The sequence below is a fragment of the Grammomys surdaster genome, unplaced genomic scaffold (genome assembly GCF_004785775.1).
Source record: "Grammomys surdaster isolate TR1022 unplaced genomic scaffold, NIH_TR_1.0 131, whole genome shotgun sequence".
Taxonomy (NCBI): domain Eukaryota; kingdom Metazoa; phylum Chordata; class Mammalia; order Rodentia; family Muridae; genus Grammomys; species Grammomys surdaster.
The window spans coordinates 7,237,912-7,257,567 of record NW_021604589.1 but is presented as its reverse complement, the minus strand read 5'-3'; the positions used below and the strand labels follow the sequence as shown (position 1 = coordinate 7,257,567).

At 38.6% G+C, this 19,656-nt stretch overlaps 1 protein-coding gene and 1 long non-coding RNA gene across 4 annotated transcripts in view; one reads left to right on the top strand and one right to left on the bottom strand.

Annotated features, from left to right (window-relative positions):
- Positions 1–19,656, bottom strand: part of Arhgap6 (Rho GTPase activating protein 6) — a 476,516-nt gene that overhangs the window by 7,812 nt on the left and 449,048 nt on the right. For all 3 annotated transcript variants that reach the window (XM_028761629.1, XM_028761636.1, XM_028761643.1), the window contains exon 10: positions 7,917–8,014. In XM_028761629.1, the coding sequence (XP_028617462.1) occupies positions 7,917–8,014 (98 nt within the window). The remainder of the gene's footprint in view (positions 1–7,916; positions 8,015–19,656) is intronic.
- Positions 12,350–15,091, top strand: LOC114616167. Its single transcript, XR_003710598.1, has 3 exons — positions 12,350–12,447; positions 14,616–14,723; positions 14,990–15,091. It is a non-coding gene; the product is annotated as an uncharacterized LOC114616167 (long non-coding RNA).

The following is a 19,656-nucleotide window of genomic DNA, read 5'->3' as shown; positions in this document are numbered from 1 at the left end:
AACTCAGCTTACCATTCTTCTCATTGTTTTCCTTCTCCCTCCCTCTCAGATTACTTCCTATGACACTATTCCACTACACATACTTTTTCAAATGCTTCAGACACTTCTAATGGAGCTGGCATACAGAGGGAATTATACTTACATCAGTTGTTGGGAAAATGCAGAACAAGCAATGTCATGTTTAGTAGTTTGGTGAAAAAGGAAACAAAACGAGGGCAATCAAGAATAATTGAAACATGAACTCCCATTCCTCTGCTAGTGTTTCTTCCATTTTCATTGCTCACATTTGATCTCCCAGGTCAAAAGGAGAGAGGGGCCTTGTCCCTTTCCTCTTTCCTCCACACTGACTTTGCCAAAGTTCATTTAGCAGCTGTGAAATGAGAATGTACTCTCCCTAATAGCACTGCATCTCCATCATTTGGAAATGTGCATTTGCAAGCTCCACTCTGGACTTTGAACTGGCTGAATCTGTCATGGAGCCAGCTGCAAACTAAGCACGTGAGACATCATGCTAAACAACATGAGAGATTTCAGTGTGGCAAGAAGAGGTTGCTACAACAAACAGGAGATCCATTTGAGTGCCAGGCTGTTGCCTAGGAAGCCATCATTGCCTTTTGAAATGGAAGCCTTTGGGTAGGGTCAGCAGATTGTATTTATAGAAGATTCAGATACATGAAGGCATTTAAGGGTCTCTTATAATCAAACCTTCATTTCCATCCCAATCCACATATGTGACAGTGGGCTAAAGATCTGCTAAGAACCAAGAGAGTACCAATCAAGATCAAGTGTAGTGTTATCTCAAATAGAACTGAATATATAATTCTGACCTTGGTATGGATGTGTCTTAACTAGAGAAAGCAGGATAGTATACCCATCCTAGCCAACATTTAAGCCTCCTCTAGTCTCCATGTGCAGGACTCAAAAATGAAATGAAGTCGGGTTGTGGGGCAGTAGGAATTAGGGAAAGTGATTGAAGATAAATTTTGGATATAGAGGGACATAGATTGTTTTACATTTAAGGTCTCCAGGTAGCTAATATCATAGCTAGGAACACAGAGATGGTACCATCTAATGACATATGATGCTTTCCCTTTTTGATTTCCCCCATTGCCTATATTCCAGCTATGGAAATGGGTACAATTTGGGCACACATGGGAAGCAGCTTGAAAAATATGTGGCATGCTGCTTTGGACTGTTATAAGTAGGACTTGCACTAAGCTAGTCTGGAATTGTTTTACTCCTGAGCTAAGATTAGAAATAATCAAGAAAAACAGGTAGTTGATTGAAATACCTTATTTGTCTAGTAGTCCAGGTAGTAAGGTTTAGACTCCCTGCAAAATTTATTAAGCACATATACTTGGTGTGGTAAATTAAAACTAAAAATACTATACTTTTATCTTATAGTTAATAGCCACTTAAAATATTTAAAACATCTTGTTCATTTTGTTTTCTCAGCAGAGATGAGAGAAGTGTAACCAAATTTGCTTATGAACCCATGTCAAAAGAATTCCCAGCTGGAGAAAGATAGCCTCCTCTTCAGAATCTCTGAAATAAGCCTCACATGTGTTTTTTCTGATTTGCATATAGGACCCCCACCTTTCAGAAGTGAGCATTAAGATATTTGAGTACTTGCTTATAGAAATGACTGGCTTTGATGAGGGTAGCAGTTGCTGAGGCGTTGTCTCTAAAGCTTGATGTGGTCTTTCTGTTTTTTTGGATCTTAACAGAATGTTGGCTGGTTAAGTTGCTAAGTCCTGTAGTTTTGAGTCCAACTTTGTCTAGTTCCTTCACTTTGATCAAGGGTAGGATTATTGAGTAGATGGGCTGTCAGACAGCATGGGGTTGTCTCTAAGCAGGGAGGATAACTTGTTAGATTCTTAAACCCCAGGACCATCCCCAACATGCATGGCCACTCCTAGCTAACCAAACATGAGATGAGCATGGAGAGTGAATCAACATTCTCACCCATAGCTGCTCTCTCCAGGTCAGGGTGTAAAGTCGCTGGCAGGGTACTGTGAGCAAGCCTGCACTGCGGCCGGAAAAACAGAACTGGTTCTGTGAATAAATGAAGAACTCCAATTCAACTCTTAGTGCTACTGGCCCAAACCAATGCTGAGCAATCTAGCTGAGAAAGACAAAGATCTCAAAGGTGTGTTATCTTTGTTCTTGGCTCAATCACTCAATTGATAAACATCCATCTTCAGGAATGCAAAGTTTGTAGTCATCTTGTGCACCATTAATTGCACTAGAAAATAATCCATTGTCATAGCAGCCCTGGAATTATGGGGATTCTCACATTAGTCATGCACAGGGCTGCAAAGGTTCCATTAGTTAGACTCCTGAGGGATAAAACACCTCTACAAAGAGATGCTGATGAGAATCTCACCTCTGCTCCAGATGGTAAAACCAGTACAAGATGTAGGGAGAAATTACAACCTATTTCATAACAGCCCACAGAGTGATAAAAGATGTCTTTAATTGTGAGCATTGATAGATTAGAATTAATGATCCAAATGGTACTACTTTGATAAGTTGAACAAAAAACCACTTAAACTACAAGAAACCCATCACCCTTTCATAGTACAGAAAGTTGATTTCTGGTAGGGGTGGAGTTCTATCTATAAAGAAATATATATATATGTAGTTCCTAACTTTTGGGGGGACAAATGGAGGTCTTCATCCATAATCCTGATGCACTGGTCACATGTGTTCTTATTTTTTTCTTTTATAATTTTAATAAAACTTTTGTGAAGGTCACTAGCAGACTTAATTACATTGAAATTTAAGGATAGATATTATGGGTCTGGTTCATTTGTATCTACTTTCTCCCAAAATACAATTAAATTCGTTTCCAAATGTAGGTAGGAACAAATGTTCTGTCTAGTTTCTATTATATTTCTGTTATATTTCTGGGGCAACTATGAGACTTGATAGAAAAAAAGGAAATTTTTCTTTACTGTGTTTTTTGTTTGTTTATTGTTTTGAGACAAGGTCTAATGCAATCGATGGTGGCCTCAAACTTAACTATGTAGGCAGGGCTGACCCTCTTGCTCCCAACTCCGTAATGGTGAGATTACATGCCTGGCTCCTTAGGTCATCTGAAGCCCACATTTGAAAATTACAAGAACTATTATTAAAATTAGTTTGCATGCCATAGATAATCCAGAGCTCCACTGGGTTCCATCTCCCCAGTTATAGATTTATGGATCATGTTCACACTGGATAATGTTCAGTTATATCAAGCATTTCTTGTGCAGAATTCCAGGGGTCTGAAACACCTTAGTGAAAAGAGAAAACTGTGTGCTTTGACATTAATTATTTTTATGTAAGGGTCATTTCTCTCCCTAGAACATTACAGAAGCAAAAAAATTACTAAATAATTGGAAAAATAGATGGATTGGAACCTTTAATGCTGATTTAAGCTTCAATGCATCATTTATACACAACAATGTTATCATCATCTAATTTCAGGTTAACTTAACTAAAAATCATTTCAAGTTGTCACTTGGTCAACACAAACTGTCACATTTAGTAACTGAGTGAAAAGAGACAGAGGGGAGGGTGTGAAAACATGATTGATGCCTCCATTTAGGACAGACCCACACATTTTACCATCAGCTTGGTATTTTGGGTGGCCGAGTAAGGTATTGATATTTAGAAAATGCTTCTCCTTTGCTTTTCATCATCTAGTGGGAATCAAATTTGATTTCAGAAAATATTGTATTACAATGGTGTGTTCCTGACTGAGTTATTTCCTTAAATTTTGTGCCTAGATACCTGTTTCTTTTGCCTCACCCTAGTCCTGACTCTGCTATAACTCTTTTGTTTAGCTTTAGAGGTCTTCTTTCAACCTGCATGGTCCTCTTAGATTAACATTCCATCATCCTCCCCTATATTCTAACATATATTCCTGAATCAAAGAGAGGGGAGTCTGTTTTAGGGACTTCTGAAGAAAAGAGCACATAATTCTAGCAAGTACACCAGACAAGCTGTTAAAAAGTGGGAAGCCTAGCAACTTTGGTACTGAAAATCTCTTCTAATCCCTTTGGCATACCACTTTGGCTGAAGCTAAACACTAAAGTGTGTGAGCACATGAAAAGACAATAAAATCTCTTTGCTCTCACCCAATTCAGATGTTGTACATAAAAGGGAAAACCCCAAAAAACCCAAAGCACCAAGTTCCCAAATATCACAAAATATTTGTGCTTTCAAGACAGAAATACTACTACTTCTACTACTATTACGACGACGACTACTACTACTACTACTACTAATAATAATAATAAACTATCTTATTATGTGCTTTACACTCTTTTTAAAATTCATTTTATTTCCCCCTCCTAATTAAATCTTGGGGCATTTCCACTTGACCATACAGGAATCTCAAGCTTTACTTATATATATGGACTGGTGAATGGGGGCTTCAGGGGAAAGTCAAAAGTCTCCAGTGAATGTGGAGCTATGCTTTTAGAACTGATGAGAACTCTTTCTCATCAGCCATACATTGTGGTCATCTGTTATCTCATAGATCTCACAATGCCTCTTATACAAGCACGAGGCTGTAAACAAACCATATGGTAAAGTTCAGTGTAACCCAATAATAACTTTAATCTCCAGTTAACAGATGAGAAAACGGAGTCAGGGAGTCATCAGTGAACATACCTTATAGCACAAAACTAATAGCAATAGAGTTGAATTTAGAAGTAAGGAGATCTCAATCGCAACTTGAAGCTTGCAAGCAGTGTCATAAATTACACAGACATACCTGATTGGTGGTTAACTGACATGAGTACCACTGTAGATACCATCTGTCAGTTTGGGGGTACTGTAATTTATACTCACTATAAATCCATAATTATAGTGATATTTTGTCTCTGAATTCCTTTATCACTACTTTCTGATTTTAATGTCACCCCACCTACCTCAGTCTACTATTTTAGGACACACCTGCCTATGTTCATTATTGAATCTCTAGAAAGATGGCAACTTTGCTGTTTTGATGAAGTCCAGTACTAGCGATCTGAACACCCAGACCCAGTCATATCTTTACTGAGGTTCCAAGCGTACTGCATGTTCTTCCTTTCCCCAGAAGCCACTGTGAGCCTACAAATCACACCTTTTTCTTATCTACAAACCCCAAGTGGATATATAAGCCAGAATATTTGTGCTGCTCCTTTATCAACCCAAGAACACATGTTGAAGGTCAAAACTCACAGCACCCAAGTCTCCTTGGGACTTTAAATATAGAGAATCCAAGTTGTAGTTCTCAGTTAGCTCTTTGGAGTTTGGTCTATTTATTAGACTCATGTGGGGAGCTTTGAAAATCCCAATATCTGGAGTGCAATCCAGAACAAATTAGTAAGCACCATGGTTATGAGACTCACAGCTGTTCTTCACAATCTCAAGGTGTTTGGAATGAGCAGGTAAGTCTGACACTATGTCTAAGTACTTGTCATTTGGAATTCTGTTACATACTGAATAATATACCTTTCCCATCAGGTCTGAATGTACATAAAGTCAAGAAAATTCCTTGGTACTTTAAGCTTTCTATACTCCAAATGTAAATCATGGCCAGTAGCAACAGTATCACAGGGAAGCTTGTTGGAAATGCAGAATCTCAATCTTCTCCAATCCAACTGGCTCAGAAGCACCTTCCCAAGGTTTGAAGTGCTCCATATATACCAGAAGTTTGGGAAACATGTGTTTATGGCCCAAAGTGATCACCAACTGCTCAAGCCTCAGAAGACCACTAAAGTCAACAATTTGCACAGATATCTATATTTTACTTCATGGCATTAGTAGTGGCCTTCCGGACTGTTCTTTGCCTGTGCTTAGAGGAAAACAAACGAAAAGAAAAACAAAAAAATAATCTTCCTTTTTTTCTCCTCCCTAAAGAGTCACTCATACAAGGATTAGGAACAAAAGAGGGCAGAACAATACACAACTCAGTGTGAGCTTAATATGTGCACTTGGTCCTTCCTAAGAGAGAGAAGGAAAGATTCTGTTCTTACCTTGGCATTTATATACCAAAAGCATTCGTGAAAACCATATTGCATTCATGTCAATGGTTCTTTTGAAATCAAATGTTCCTATCTAAATATCACCACACAAAAGAAGAAATTTGGTCAGTCAAGAGTTTTTTTTTTTTTTTTTACAGGTTAATGTTTTTTAGATCTCCTACCATATAGCAACAAAATGTTATAAATGAAGATTAACTAGGGAGTTACAAATAGAAACAGCGCTGTTTTGTTTTCTTGCCCACAGTAGAGAAACAAGTGAGATTATCAAACTGCTGGTAGCATATGGTTTGTCAGGAAGAAATGTGAATCTACACCTTAATGGGAGTTAGAAATCTGGGGAAAAAATTAAGTGCAGTTTCGATTCTCTGATATGAAAACAAGACCCTGAAATGTAGGACCAATTGTTCTCTTTATAGATTTATATTTACTTGTGCTTCACAGAACTTGAATCCAAGCAGAACATCATACTTGAGCCAGAAATTTCCTTGATATTGATTGGCACAGAAATTGATTTTCTTACAGTCCATTTGAAAGGGTGATCTGATTATAAGCCCTTCCCTATCCTATACTGCTGGAATGGGGGGAAGCTGAATTTAGCTGGGCTATTAATGTATTGGCCTGAGAAGAAGGAGACTAAACAATGTAAAATTCCTTTTCATTAAATCTCCCTAAATAGTATCATTTTATTATCACCTGAAATAATTTGAAATGAAAAGTAATCAAATTTGACAATTAGTCTTGAGAAAAAGCTGAAAATGTCTCATTTATAAGTTATATTCAAATAACCCCTAGCTTTGAAAGAAAACTATGACTGAAAAAGAAAATAAATAGTATAAATTAGGCTAAGGCATGTCATTGGTTTTAGGATTAAGACCACTTTTGAAGTCAATAGATCATGGGCAAATGTGTCCTAGACTTATGGATTAAAAGCATAGCACAGTGATACTCTCAAGAGAGAACAGAATCAGCTCTTCCTGTCCTAACATTAAGGCTGGATGTTTGTATGGTGATGGTGCTCCTGGCTGGTGTACTAGTATCTGGGCTTTTCCAGATGTTTAGCATCTCCAAACATTCTGCCTCTGTAGCAGCTGCTGAGATTAAACCTAAAATCCGAATAAGAAACCCATTTATGTGCTCCTATCAAGGCACCATGGTGGCATACCATAACTTACAGCATGCCTTGCATTTTCCTTATGGATAGTGTGCATTTTCATGGAGACAGTACAAGCTATACATAATGACAGAGCTAGAAAAGTACACACTTCTCATTGCTAATGGGCACTTAGGTCTCAGCAAAGGTTGCTCTTGTGGTTTGGAAATGGATGGCTCCCACCTGTAAAGTTTCACAAGAAGGACCCCCCCCCCCCGGCCCCATAAAGCCTACGGAGCATTAAGCATTCATCAATGCTCTTAACAGACATGCCCAGGTTTTTGACATTGTATTGTTACAAAGACAAAATTTTATAACGTTTTCATAAGTTTGTGATTTCATATTGGGCTGAATTCTTAGCTATTCTGAGGCACAGACAGCCTGAGGACACAAGTTGGACAGGCCTGCTAGAATCATTTATTCACATTATCTTCCTTTGAGCTTCTTGCCAGTGATTCAGCACTTTTCCCCCCCACTGTGAACACAATCAGAAGTTTCCAGAGGCGCTAGAGAAAGTTGACAGCAAACAAAAATATATCTGGGAAAGTGACTTGGATTTGGTTAGTCGATAAGACTAAAATAATTTCTGCTTAGGTAAATTGATCAGAATTTTTAAAAAAGATTGTCAAAATCCTACTTGTGTCTCTCTGCACGAAAATATGGCTACCTTTCAAATACTTTAGATATGGAATGAAAAACGAAAATCCTCAATGTGGCCCTAGAAGCTGGAAAACGTGCATACTCACGAGGATTGGGAAGCCTTTCTTCTGAGCAAGTAGTCCACAACATCCGGATCTGTCTCCAGAAGGCTGATCAGCACTTCGTTCTGGAGATCTGGGGGAACCTGGAAGAGCCAAAAGTTGAGGCATAAGCAAAAACCTGCCAAAGCTGCAAAGCATGGCCTCAGTAACTTTATGTCAGCACACACCAAGGCTTCGAGTCCCTAAGAAAGCTCACTGACTTACTGGTTTAAACCAAAGCCTATCCCAACCCACACAACATGTCAAATTCTCAGGACATCATACTCCATCCAAAATATCATCTGCCTGGAAATCCTGTCTAGTCATTTGGATGCTTGTGCTGCACAGACTAGATTTTCCTGGCTTTGAGTAGGCAAACCATCATGGGTAAGAGGAATGGTGCTCATGATTTATAGCTAAGTGAGGACACTTTTGAGAGTTTGTGTGTTGAATTATGCTGAGAGAGTGGGAATAAATTATGATTGTCTTGAGATGTTCTGGAACATACAGTCAGCTGATTAAGTTTTCATGTCCTTGAGCCAAAGTCCTTAAATTCTAGGTCTACCATTTTAGTTGTAGCACTTTTATCATTGTACATTAACAAGGACCTGTTGGCCTCAGTTTACCCATCTGTAAAATGGGAATAGCAGTAATACCCTAAACAGTTGCTAATGTAAATAAATGATTCATTTTGTATTGACAGTTTGCAACAATACATGGTCAATGATAAACACTCCAAAAAACAAAGCCAATGCTGGCATCCTCTCTACACAGGCTATGATGATTCAACGTCTGCCCTTCCTCATTTTTGTTTCCAACCCCTCCTGAATATTTCTCTCATCATTATTTCGTGGGAACCAACAGGAACATTATACATGAATACCATCACACTTTTCCCAGCCTAATCCACAATGCATTCAAAGACAGTCTTAAATCAGTCAGGTGGAAATGTTCTATCGGCCAAGATTGAACCCAGCTCTGACTTGCAGTTTTTTTCACTCCACAGGCCCTGCTAGCTCAAGCAGAAGCAACTCAGACTACTGGGAGAAAATACATTTCTCACATGCAAACGCTGAGAGAAGAGCTTTCTAAACCACAGGGACAAGTCTTCTGAGACTAAGTGGTTGGTGGAAGAATTTTCCTTCTTCCTCTTGCACTACTCAATTGTTCTTGAGTTTAGAGAAGCTGGAAACAATCTTATTAACAAAAACAGAGATGAGAAAGGAAGAGAATGCCTTCCTTCTCTCATAAATCTGGTCCCTCCTACTTCATCCTGAATCCTCTTGAATGAAATTGCCAAATTCTAGCCACATAGCTCAAAATCTCCAAGGTAAATCCAAGCCTATGTCTTGTCCACTCCCAGTCATAGCCAGGAGGTCAGCTTGACTTCCTGTGTTTGTTACTTCTTCCCTCCCCTTCCATTCCAACGACAGTGTCTAAAGTTCAAGCCTTCATTACCCCTTTGTAGTATTCATCTGTTAGCCATTAGCACCCTCCATTCCCCTCTTCCTAGAAAAGTTATATCCTGGTCCTCTCCGGAGAACCAGCTACTCTCCAACCCTTGCTCAAGGGTGAAGTGTACCTTAATTTAAGTTGATCAATCACTCCATTCCCAGGGCAGCACATCTGCCTCGTATATAGGCATGTGGCTCTACTAGAGGGAATACAAAACCGTAAGACAAGAGACAGAGCCTCCAGCCTCATATAGCCTGAGTATTGTGCTGACATTTCAACAAATAATGGCTGAGACAAGGGCTAGATCTCAATAGCCTTTGTATTATGCATGAAGCTATGCCCAATGTCAATTCAACGTTCGACTCTCCAGTGATCTGAACCCTCAAATTCTATAAACTAGTTTGTGTTTCTAGAGGAAAAGGAACATATATACAGTTGATGGGCCTTTCATGTGGTAGCTTGCTAACTTGAACCCAATTTCCTTAAAATATGCATCCAAGTTCTCCACATGGCTAGAAGATATTCACTCAAAACTTTTTATCCCTACAGCTGAAACTACATTTTGCTGAAACTACATCTGGCTTGTTCTCCTAAGTAGGTAAGTTTTCCATCTTCACCTCTAGCACTGGTTCAGATATCCTCTGGTTCAGAACCACTATGATTCTCTCTGACACTCTCCTATGTCCATTCTTTTCACTCATTGCATGGATATTTGGTCAATGCTTACAGAGTAAACACCAGGAAAGGGATTTTAAGGATTCAGCTAGAAACCAAACAGACAAGAATCACTGTCTTTATGGATCTGGCAACAAACCTAGGGAAATGGGCATTGAACAAATACAGAAGGGGAGCATAACATGAGTCCAGCAGAGAACAGCAAACAATGGTGACAAGAAATGCTGAAAGAGATGTAGTATTAAATGAGATGATCATGTCATGGGCAAATGACATTTTAGGGGGAAAAAGTAAAGTTGGAGAATATTATACAAGGCAGAAGGAAGAAATTAATGTCAAAAGTCTTGAGTCTGGAACAGCGAGCCTCTAGCAAGACTGCAAGAGTGAGGAAGAAGTGGGTGGTAGGGGGGAAGCAGGTAGCCAGGGCCAGATGTTGCAGAATCCTTTTGATCATGATTCAGACGTCTGCTTTTGTTCAAAGTGAGTGGGGAGCTACTAGAGTTCTTGTTCTGATGACTAATGCAGTTGTTATCAGTCTGGCTTCTCAGTGGAAAGTATATTTAATGGAAAGCCAGGGTTGAAGCAAGAAAAATGAACAGGGACAACTGATGAATTCCAACCAGTGATACTGGTGCTAAACCAGGACGGCAAAATGATGAGAAATATTAAAATTTTAAACATGATGGAGACAATGATGACAATTTAAGTTAATTTATTGGGAGGAAAGGATGATAATGAGAGATAGACAGAAAAGATGGTTTCAAGTTGTATGGCGTGGGTAACAAGATGGAGAAGGTATTGATTGAATTTGAGATGCTAAGGGAGGAGAAGGTTGGGTGAAGTTCAGGAGTTTGGCTTTGATATGATAATGTTGTTAGGTCTGTGAGATATCCAAGTGGAAGTATCTAGTAGAGAGCCAGAAATGAGGACTTGGAATTCAGTTTATTGGTCCTGTCTGAGCATAGAAATATGAAAGACATTTACAGATGGCATTTAAAGCTCTATGATGAAAACAATGATCTGAGAATTAAAAGGGAATGAAAGGAAAAAGTGTGGATATTTGAAAAGAATGATTAGATTGCATTCTTTTACTATATTAGATAAATTAAGCAATTAAAACCCCATCATTTTAAGTGCATGTTCCACTTAGTATGATCAAATAGACATATATAATTATATCCATTGAAAAAGTAATACATAAGAGTGAAATGAGAAATGTTTGTATTTATTGATTTTTTTTATACTCATGTATTTGATGTGTATGAGTGTGCACGTGGAAGGCAGAGGACAATTGGTGGGAGCTGGTTGTCTCCTTCCACAATGTGGGTAATCATATTTGTGTTAGAAACACCTTTACTCACTGAGCCATCCTGTTTGGACCAAGAGAGAGAATTTTTGAAAAAAAAAAAGAATAGCATCTGGGCATTGTGGCATGTATTTGTAAGGCTGGTGGAGAAGGCCTAAAGTGTGAGGCCATATGTGGGCTACATATTAAAACCCCAAGTCAAGGGAGCAGGGGGTGGAGCTGTTTACTGGAGGAGAGCTTCCTTTGCATGGGTAAGATTCTAAGTTTGATTCCCAGCACTGGAAAAAAGATGAGCGAAGCAAAAACAATATAAGATAAACATGTATATCTTGAACTGATTTTTATAAAAAGAAATCTTAGGAGCAAATTAGGAAAATGCTGTCATAGTCATACAGTTAAGTCCATTTAAAATTTGTTATGCTTAGATATGTAATACATAGTTTTGTTCTGAGCACCAATCTGTTCCCACTGAAAAATAAACAAGAGTGCATGCATGTCCTTTGGAGTGATACAAGTACTGCATTCCCGAGTCCCTGAGACTATATGGTTTGTTTAATGACAAATTATCAAGGTGGAAAATCAGAATAACCTGAACTATCATAATAAGTTACAGGAAGTGTCATTATTTAAAAGATACTGTGCAGTACATTTGGTTGAACTATCCTGCATTTTTGAGCCGTTACTCATTCAACTAGGCTTGACTGCCAAGAGATTATAATTGTTGAGCGTTATTTTATGTAGTAGATGTGACTTTTCCTTGATAACAAATGCATATAAAATGGGACGGGGCTATAAATCTATATATAGTTTCTTTCTGAAAGTCCCAAGTTAGTCTTTTGGCTTGGAGAAAGGATTTACATATACATACAATGATATAGTTAAGGACGTGGCTCTGTAACTTACAGAGCTGACAGTATTTTCTTATGTAGTCTGCAAAACTAACTTGAGTACATAGAATCTATTAACTGCATTATTTCCTTTAAATCCCATTCATTTTTGTTACAGAGTGATTTAAAGAACCTTCTAGAACTCATAAGAAAGGAACGTTTTTTTTTTCTTGAGATGAATGATGGAAAAAAATGGAGCCAGTGGGGGGAAAAGGTAAAGAGATGGAATTGATGTCCCGAATGGATTTTCAAATGTTCATATCATAAGCTACAACTGGCATTCTTTCCAGTGACTTCTCATTTTCTATATTTGTACCTTTCATTTACTATCACTGAAAAAATATATTTACACTACAGGCTCAATTTAATTGGATAAACATTAATTTGCCACTAATTTAGGGAGTTCATAGGGAAGCAAAACCCCAGTAAATAAACTAGCAGGTAACAGCAACTTCAAAGAACACTGTGATACCTAGCCTCCTCACTCTTGGAAAGGTATGCACAAGTGTTTCCTAGCAGTCTTTTAATTGGGCTTTTGTTTATTTATTAAGTCCCTTAATTAATAGTAAATGAATGTTCATACAAGCCAGTCACTTCTGCCCACTCTCACAGGGATGGAGTTGCTGTCTAAGAACTATCTGACTCCACATCCCTTGAGGTCTGGTTCTGGTTGTGCTACTCATAATTAAGGGCAAACTGGGACATGTCAAGTGTCTTCCTGTGCTTGCCCTACTGGTCCCATTTTTCTTTAGAACAAGTAATCACCAAGGTTAACACATCTGAAAATGCCATATTTATTGAAAGGAGGGCTAGTAGTGAAAAGGCTTCATGAGAAATACATATACATATATATATATATATATATATATATATATATATATATATATGCTAAAGACATATGAAAGGATAAATGTGAATGTCATGAAGGATAATATCACAGCCCTACAAACTGCAGTGAACTTGAAGCAGGTCCTTGTATTCTCTCAACTTAGGTAGGATCTTCATGGCTATGATAAAACACTATAACCAAATTGGAAGGAAGAGTGTTATTCTGGCATACAACTCTCAGATCACAGCATCACTGAGGAAAGTTAGAGCAGGAATTCACAGATGGCACTTAGAGGCAGGAACTGAAGCAGAAGCCATGGAGGAGTGCTGCTCACTGTCTTCCTAGTCAGATTGCATTTAAAACTCATGCCTACCTGCCCAGAAGTACCGTTTTTCCAGTTGGACTAAGCCCTCCCACATCAATTATTAATTTTAAAAAATGCCCCACAGGCCATCCCATAGGCCAAACTGATGGGGATGTTTTCTCAAAGAGGTTTCTTCTTCCCAAAAGACCATAGTGTGTGTCAAGTGGACAAAAAATTGACCACATCAGATCTCATGACTTCTTACTGGGACATCCTGAGAAGGCAGGTCTCTTGAAGGCAGGGATAGTCTCAGATGTAGACTTGGACTGTGGTAGGCTCTGCTAGTTACTCTTGTTTAACAGTAGGGGAAGATCTTATGTGTAATCCTGATTAACTTCCTCAAGGCACCAAGTTTTCCTTTATATTGGAAAGGGATACATGAGAAAACATTTTCTTCATCAAACAACTCTATATGTTGAAATGAAAACAAAAAACAAACAAAAACCCAACTAGTTCAAAATGATCCTTCACTTAATTCATTGTTTGTCAGCAAAATCTCAATTGGATTTTAGTCAAAGATTTGGTAATTTTGGCCATTTTCTAGGGGGACCATTTATGGCTGTGTTTATCTGGAGACTCAACTCCTTAGATTTTACTGTGTTCTTTCAAAGCATAATGTTATTCCAAAAATCAAAAGAACTTTGTACTCCCTTGCTTCAGAGAAAAAAAATGTAAACACTGCACATATGAAGGAATAAAACTGTCACAATTAAAATCTACCCTATCAAATTAAAAATGAAACTTTGAATGATTGCCTAGAGTCTAACTGCTGTGAGGTAGTTTATTCCATAAACCACCAAGAGGGAAAAAGTTTTCTCCATAACAAACCATTAGGTACTCCCTGAACAGCAGTTCCCAGGACCCAGCCCTACCATATACGCCACAGCAATCCAGCCCTTTGCACTTGACCAAGAAGAATGCTTTGGCATTTCAAATTTTTAACACTCCCCAGCAAAAGTAAATGCCACTGGGAGTCATGATTGGTACATTTTAGCTAACAAGCTGAAAGGAATCACTTTGGCTGTTAACGATTGCAAAAGCTCAAATAAGGTCAAAATCAATGTGAAACCTTTTGTGTGACTCCACTGTGACAAGTGGTTCATTATTTTAGGAGGATCTGGGTGTAGGTGGAGGTTCAGGAGGAATTCAATTTGGTAAATATTTCTTTGCTTTTTTTTTTTGTAAACAGGTTCTCTGGCTCTATGTACCTCAGGCCTGGAACTCACTATATTGCCCAAGGTTTCCTCAAACTCATAGGAATCCTCCTGTCTCAGTCTCCTGAATATTGGCATTAAAGGTATAATCCATAATAACCTGACTTCAATGAATATTTCTAGAAGGTTTTCTTTGGGGCGGGGTAATTGAAGAACCTTAGTGAACAAACAGTGAAAGACCCAAAGAGTTTGTTCAAAGATGATGCAAGTAAAAAAAAAAAAACATAATAAAGGAAGAAAAATTAGCTCCGTGGCAAGAGGTGAAAGGTGATAGAAACAGCTCAGGAATAATGGTCTGTTATCTATACCTGGATATGATGTCAATAGAAAACGTGTTGTGTCTTTGCAGACAAGGACAGGTGAGCAAAGCACCAGCAGGAACTCAGACTGGCTACTGGACATACCTGCTAGCTTAAACATGAAGTGGGAAGATACTCTGACTAGCTTGGAGGTTTGGAAATTGTTAAAGATCTCCTTGCTCCACTCTTTTTTTTTTTTGTCAACAATAAGCCTCCTTATCTAAGATTCTGAATCAAAGTTCCTCTGTTACGTCTTCCCTGTGGCAAGGCATCATGCTTTGGAAATAAACTACATAGTCATGGCATTGCTTAGGCACACAAACTTGCCTTACTCCTTATGGAATGCTGGTAATATCTCGAGAAACCAATGTTGTGCATAGCTCAACCTGGGACATAGAACTGGTCGGTATTTTTAATCTCTTGGTATGGAAACAGAAAGCATTTACAATGAGAGGAATGCATTGCTTGGGGTGGTTTCTTGTTTGATAACTTGGAAGACAGCCTTTGAATGACACACAAAGAGATTCGAGAGAAATTCAATCCACATTGGGGAATGCAAAGAACACAGAGCACAATTTATCTCTCAGCTGAGCTTGTGGAAACCTCACCACAGCTTCTGACCTTTTTTAAATTAAATTTTTTTCATAAAATATATTTAAAAATATGGATCACTTCATATATTTGCATGTCTTCTGACCTTTGCTGCCAGTCGTGCGAATATAAAATTTCCCAAGTGCCCTTATTGCCTCTCCAGCTTGGGCTGACAAGCAATGCAATGAGAATATACTTCTTTTCCACATCACCACCACACCCAGGACATCTCCAGTGCATCTTCTCTTCCTTTCCCTTTCCTAAAACAGTCTCTGTTCCATGTAACATCAGCCCTTAGCCCAAGCCTACAGCTTTCTCCACTCTACTCTGAAACTCTCATTAATTCCAAGAGTAAGGAGTTATTTTCACTGGGATTCCCTACCATCTCTCACAGAAGCATCAGCTTGCAGACCAGGTAGCATGTCAATGATTTCCTCAGTTAATGCTTTTTACTTTGGGATACCAACGAGCTTTTCTGCAAACAAATGATTCCCATCTTCTATTTCTGGTATTTTCAGAAAGTACCATTTTATGTTAACCAATTTTTAAATAGCTGTTGACAGACATGGAGAGTCATGATTTAGAAGTATAGGAATTGTGGGGGTAGGGCACTGGACCAAAACAGTAATAAAAATACATTTTCTTTTCCTGGCAGTAGAGTCACAGTATTCAAGACATAATTACTGAATGCTATCTTCTGCCAAGTACTTTCTAGATGCTGTGGGTGTCAGTGTATAGAACAACCTGAAATCTCTCTTTTCATCGGGTGTAATAGTGCATGCCTGAATTCTTAGCACAGGAAAGGATGAGGCAGAAGAAATGTAAGCTTAGGGCTAGCCTGGAGTACACAGGGATACTATGTATTAATAAGCAAACAAAATACATGCCATTATAAAATTTGTATTCTATTCGGTTTCAATGTTCACCATAAATAAGTAAGTTAATTATGGAATGACTTAAAAAGCTGTCAATGTGGCCAGGTGGTGGTGGTGCACCTTTAGTACCAGCACTAGGGAGGCAGAGGCAGGAGGATCTCTGTGAATTCAAGGCCAGCCTGGTCTACAGAGGGAGTTCCCAGACAGCTAAGACTGCACAGAGAAACATTGTCTCAAAACAACAAAAACAACAACAAAAGTTATAAATGCTATGGAAAGAAAAATAAAAGAAGCACAGGGAAAGGAATAGGAGTATATATATACGCTAGCAGGTGACAGTAGTACTTGCAATGGCCAGTTGGCTTTTTTCCAAGGGAGCACCTGAATGCGTATGATAAGCAGAAATCATATTACTTAAGTGTCATAATAGCAGTAGTTGGAATTTTGAGCCTAGTATATGTCAGTCTTGTGCTACATGCCTTTTCTAAATGACATGTGCCACATGTCATTTCTAAATTTCAAAACAGTCATGTAAAGTAAGCCTTTTAATCTCATTTTTTTTTTACAGAAGATGAAGGCTTAAAGAAATTAAATATGAGGTCAGAGGTTGAGACATACATACCAACACAGACACACATGTAGCAGGATATTTCCCCCGCTACATTTTACAATAAACTCTGTAATTTGGGAGGACTTAATGTGAGAGGAAGAGGAGAAAGAAGAGGAACTAAAAGAGGAGAGAGATGTAGGAGCCATGAAGAACTACGAGTGGATCCAGAACAATCCTGGGTAACGATTAATTTTAAGGTTAGATACTGAAAAACAACTCAAATTGTGTGGGCAAATTGTTAATTGAACATTTTTGAATATATAAAGCCATTGGATAATAAATAATTAAGCTTTAGAGTCTCATTTCTACCGGGTACCGAATGGATGGCAAGATGGTCTAGGCTCAGCCAACTTTGTGGAGACAGAGTGGTAGATTGGCTGATCTAGCCACCACGATGGCATCTCGTGGGTGCCAGGGCTGGTGTTTCTGGCGGGCTGCTTCCAGCTGTAGAGCACTTGGCTTCAGGCCACAGAACATGGAGACCTGAGCTAAACAGAGCCACTGCTGCTTAGATAGTCAGCCCACACAAGTGCCGTTTTAAATATTAACCTCAACACACGCACACACACACACACACACACACACACACACACACACGAATAGCTCAGAGCAATCTGAATTTTGATAATTAACCCCAAAGGTCTTTCCACTCAATCTGTATCTCCCAATATGTGGTTCCCTAGGCATGATAGGAATCTAGTTAATATCTCCTGAAGGGATTCATTAGAAAGTGCTGATTCCTGGGCCCTGTGATATCCAATTCTATCTTCTGGAAAGTAGCCTAGGAATCTGAATGTCTAACAAGGTTCCTTGCATACTTTGCTGTACAGTGAAGTTTGAGCACTACTATTATAATCTTTGCCTTAGTCTTTGTGAGGGGGCATGCTGAGATAGTCTTAAACAGTAACCTGGGCTGACATGGAATTCACTCTATAACGCAGATGGGTTCCTAGCACTCTGAAAATGTTTTTGCCTCAGTCTCCTGGGCAGTAGTATTATAAATATAAGCTACTATATCACACTTTGCCTGTGACCTTCAAGACTGTCAGCAAGATCTATTCCCAAAGACTTACAAACAAGTGGCTATTTTGTCTCCAAAACACACACACACACACATACACACACACACACACACACACACACACCACCACCACCACCACCACCACCACCACCAACAACAACAACAACAACAACAACAACCAAACAGAACCCCCCACGTCCTTATGGTTTGAGGGGACAGAATACAAGACCCAGTACATACAGGGTAAGAACTCTATCACTTAGATATTGCCCCAGGTGCTAGTCAATTCTTAAATCACAATATCCTCTGAATTTAGGTGTTTCTTTAATACTGTGATCCAAAGCCATGTTCTTTCTTGCCTTTTACTATTTCCCATTAACTAAGATTCTGGTCACATAGGAAACATTCTCAGCATTAGAAAATGAAGGACATTCAGAACAACATTTAGATCATTGGTAGATTTCTTGGGGTTTCTAGACCCATTCCACCAGTTCTATGGAATGACTGCTTGCAGGGTGCTTTGTGCTTTTAAGAAAAAGCTCACAGCTCTCTCTGCTAATAAACCTTCATTTCTAATGTCAATGATAGCAGTTTATCCCTTTTCTAACTCATAAACATTGCCAGGGACTATGAAGCGTCAGCTAACAGGTTCTGTCTGTGTAGCTTCATCACTATTTGAAGTAGCGATTATTCTAAAAGAATTTAAAAAATGAAAATACCAAACAAAATTGTACACATATGCAGTTGGATATTCATCCACTCATATGTATGAACTTCCATAATCCTTGATATAACTCAAAGGATTCTGAAAGACAATGCATGGCAAGAGAATTTAAAAATTGTGATGAAATTAATTTTCTTTTTAGGTTTTTAAGAAATATAAAAGGAGAAGTCAGTTCTAGAGCACTGACCCACTCAGATGTTAGACTAGAAAAGGATCATGGCTAGCATTCATTTAACACTAGTTCATTATAACTAAAGAAAAAGAAATCAAACATGAGGTCATGTAACTAATATAGCAGAGACAGGACTGCAGGCAAGTTTCCTGGTTCCACTTTATTTTTTACAGACACTGATTTGGGATCTGTGTCCTTCTCTCCTTCCATTTCTTCCACTGTTTTTTTTTTAAAGTATAGTTCTGACAGTCCATCTAAGAAGATCAGACATGATTATACCAATGGTTAACTTATATTAAGAAAAAGTATACTTAATTCTTGCATGCCCAAACTTTTCCCACATATAGGAGTAAGGACTTGTGAGAAGGCAATCATACATCACACAGCTATTGTCAAGTCATTCATGAATTTAATAAGTGTTTATCCTATTTCTACCATGCCATTGGCACAGCAGTAATAACTACATGGACCAGAAAATATTACATCTTAGTGAAGATAAACACAGCAAAGGAGAAAACTTATCGATGTTCTCTATTAGTAGTGGGGACTTCTAAGGAGAAAAAGAATAGAGGGTGAATATGAATTCAGGGTGGTCTCTCTGTCTGTCTGTCTGCCTCTGCTTGTCTGTCTCTGTCTCTCTGTCTCTCAAGCTGTCTGTCTGTCTCTGTCTCTCTGTCTCTGCCTCTGTCTCTCTCTCTCTCTCTCTCTCTCTCTCTCTCTCTCT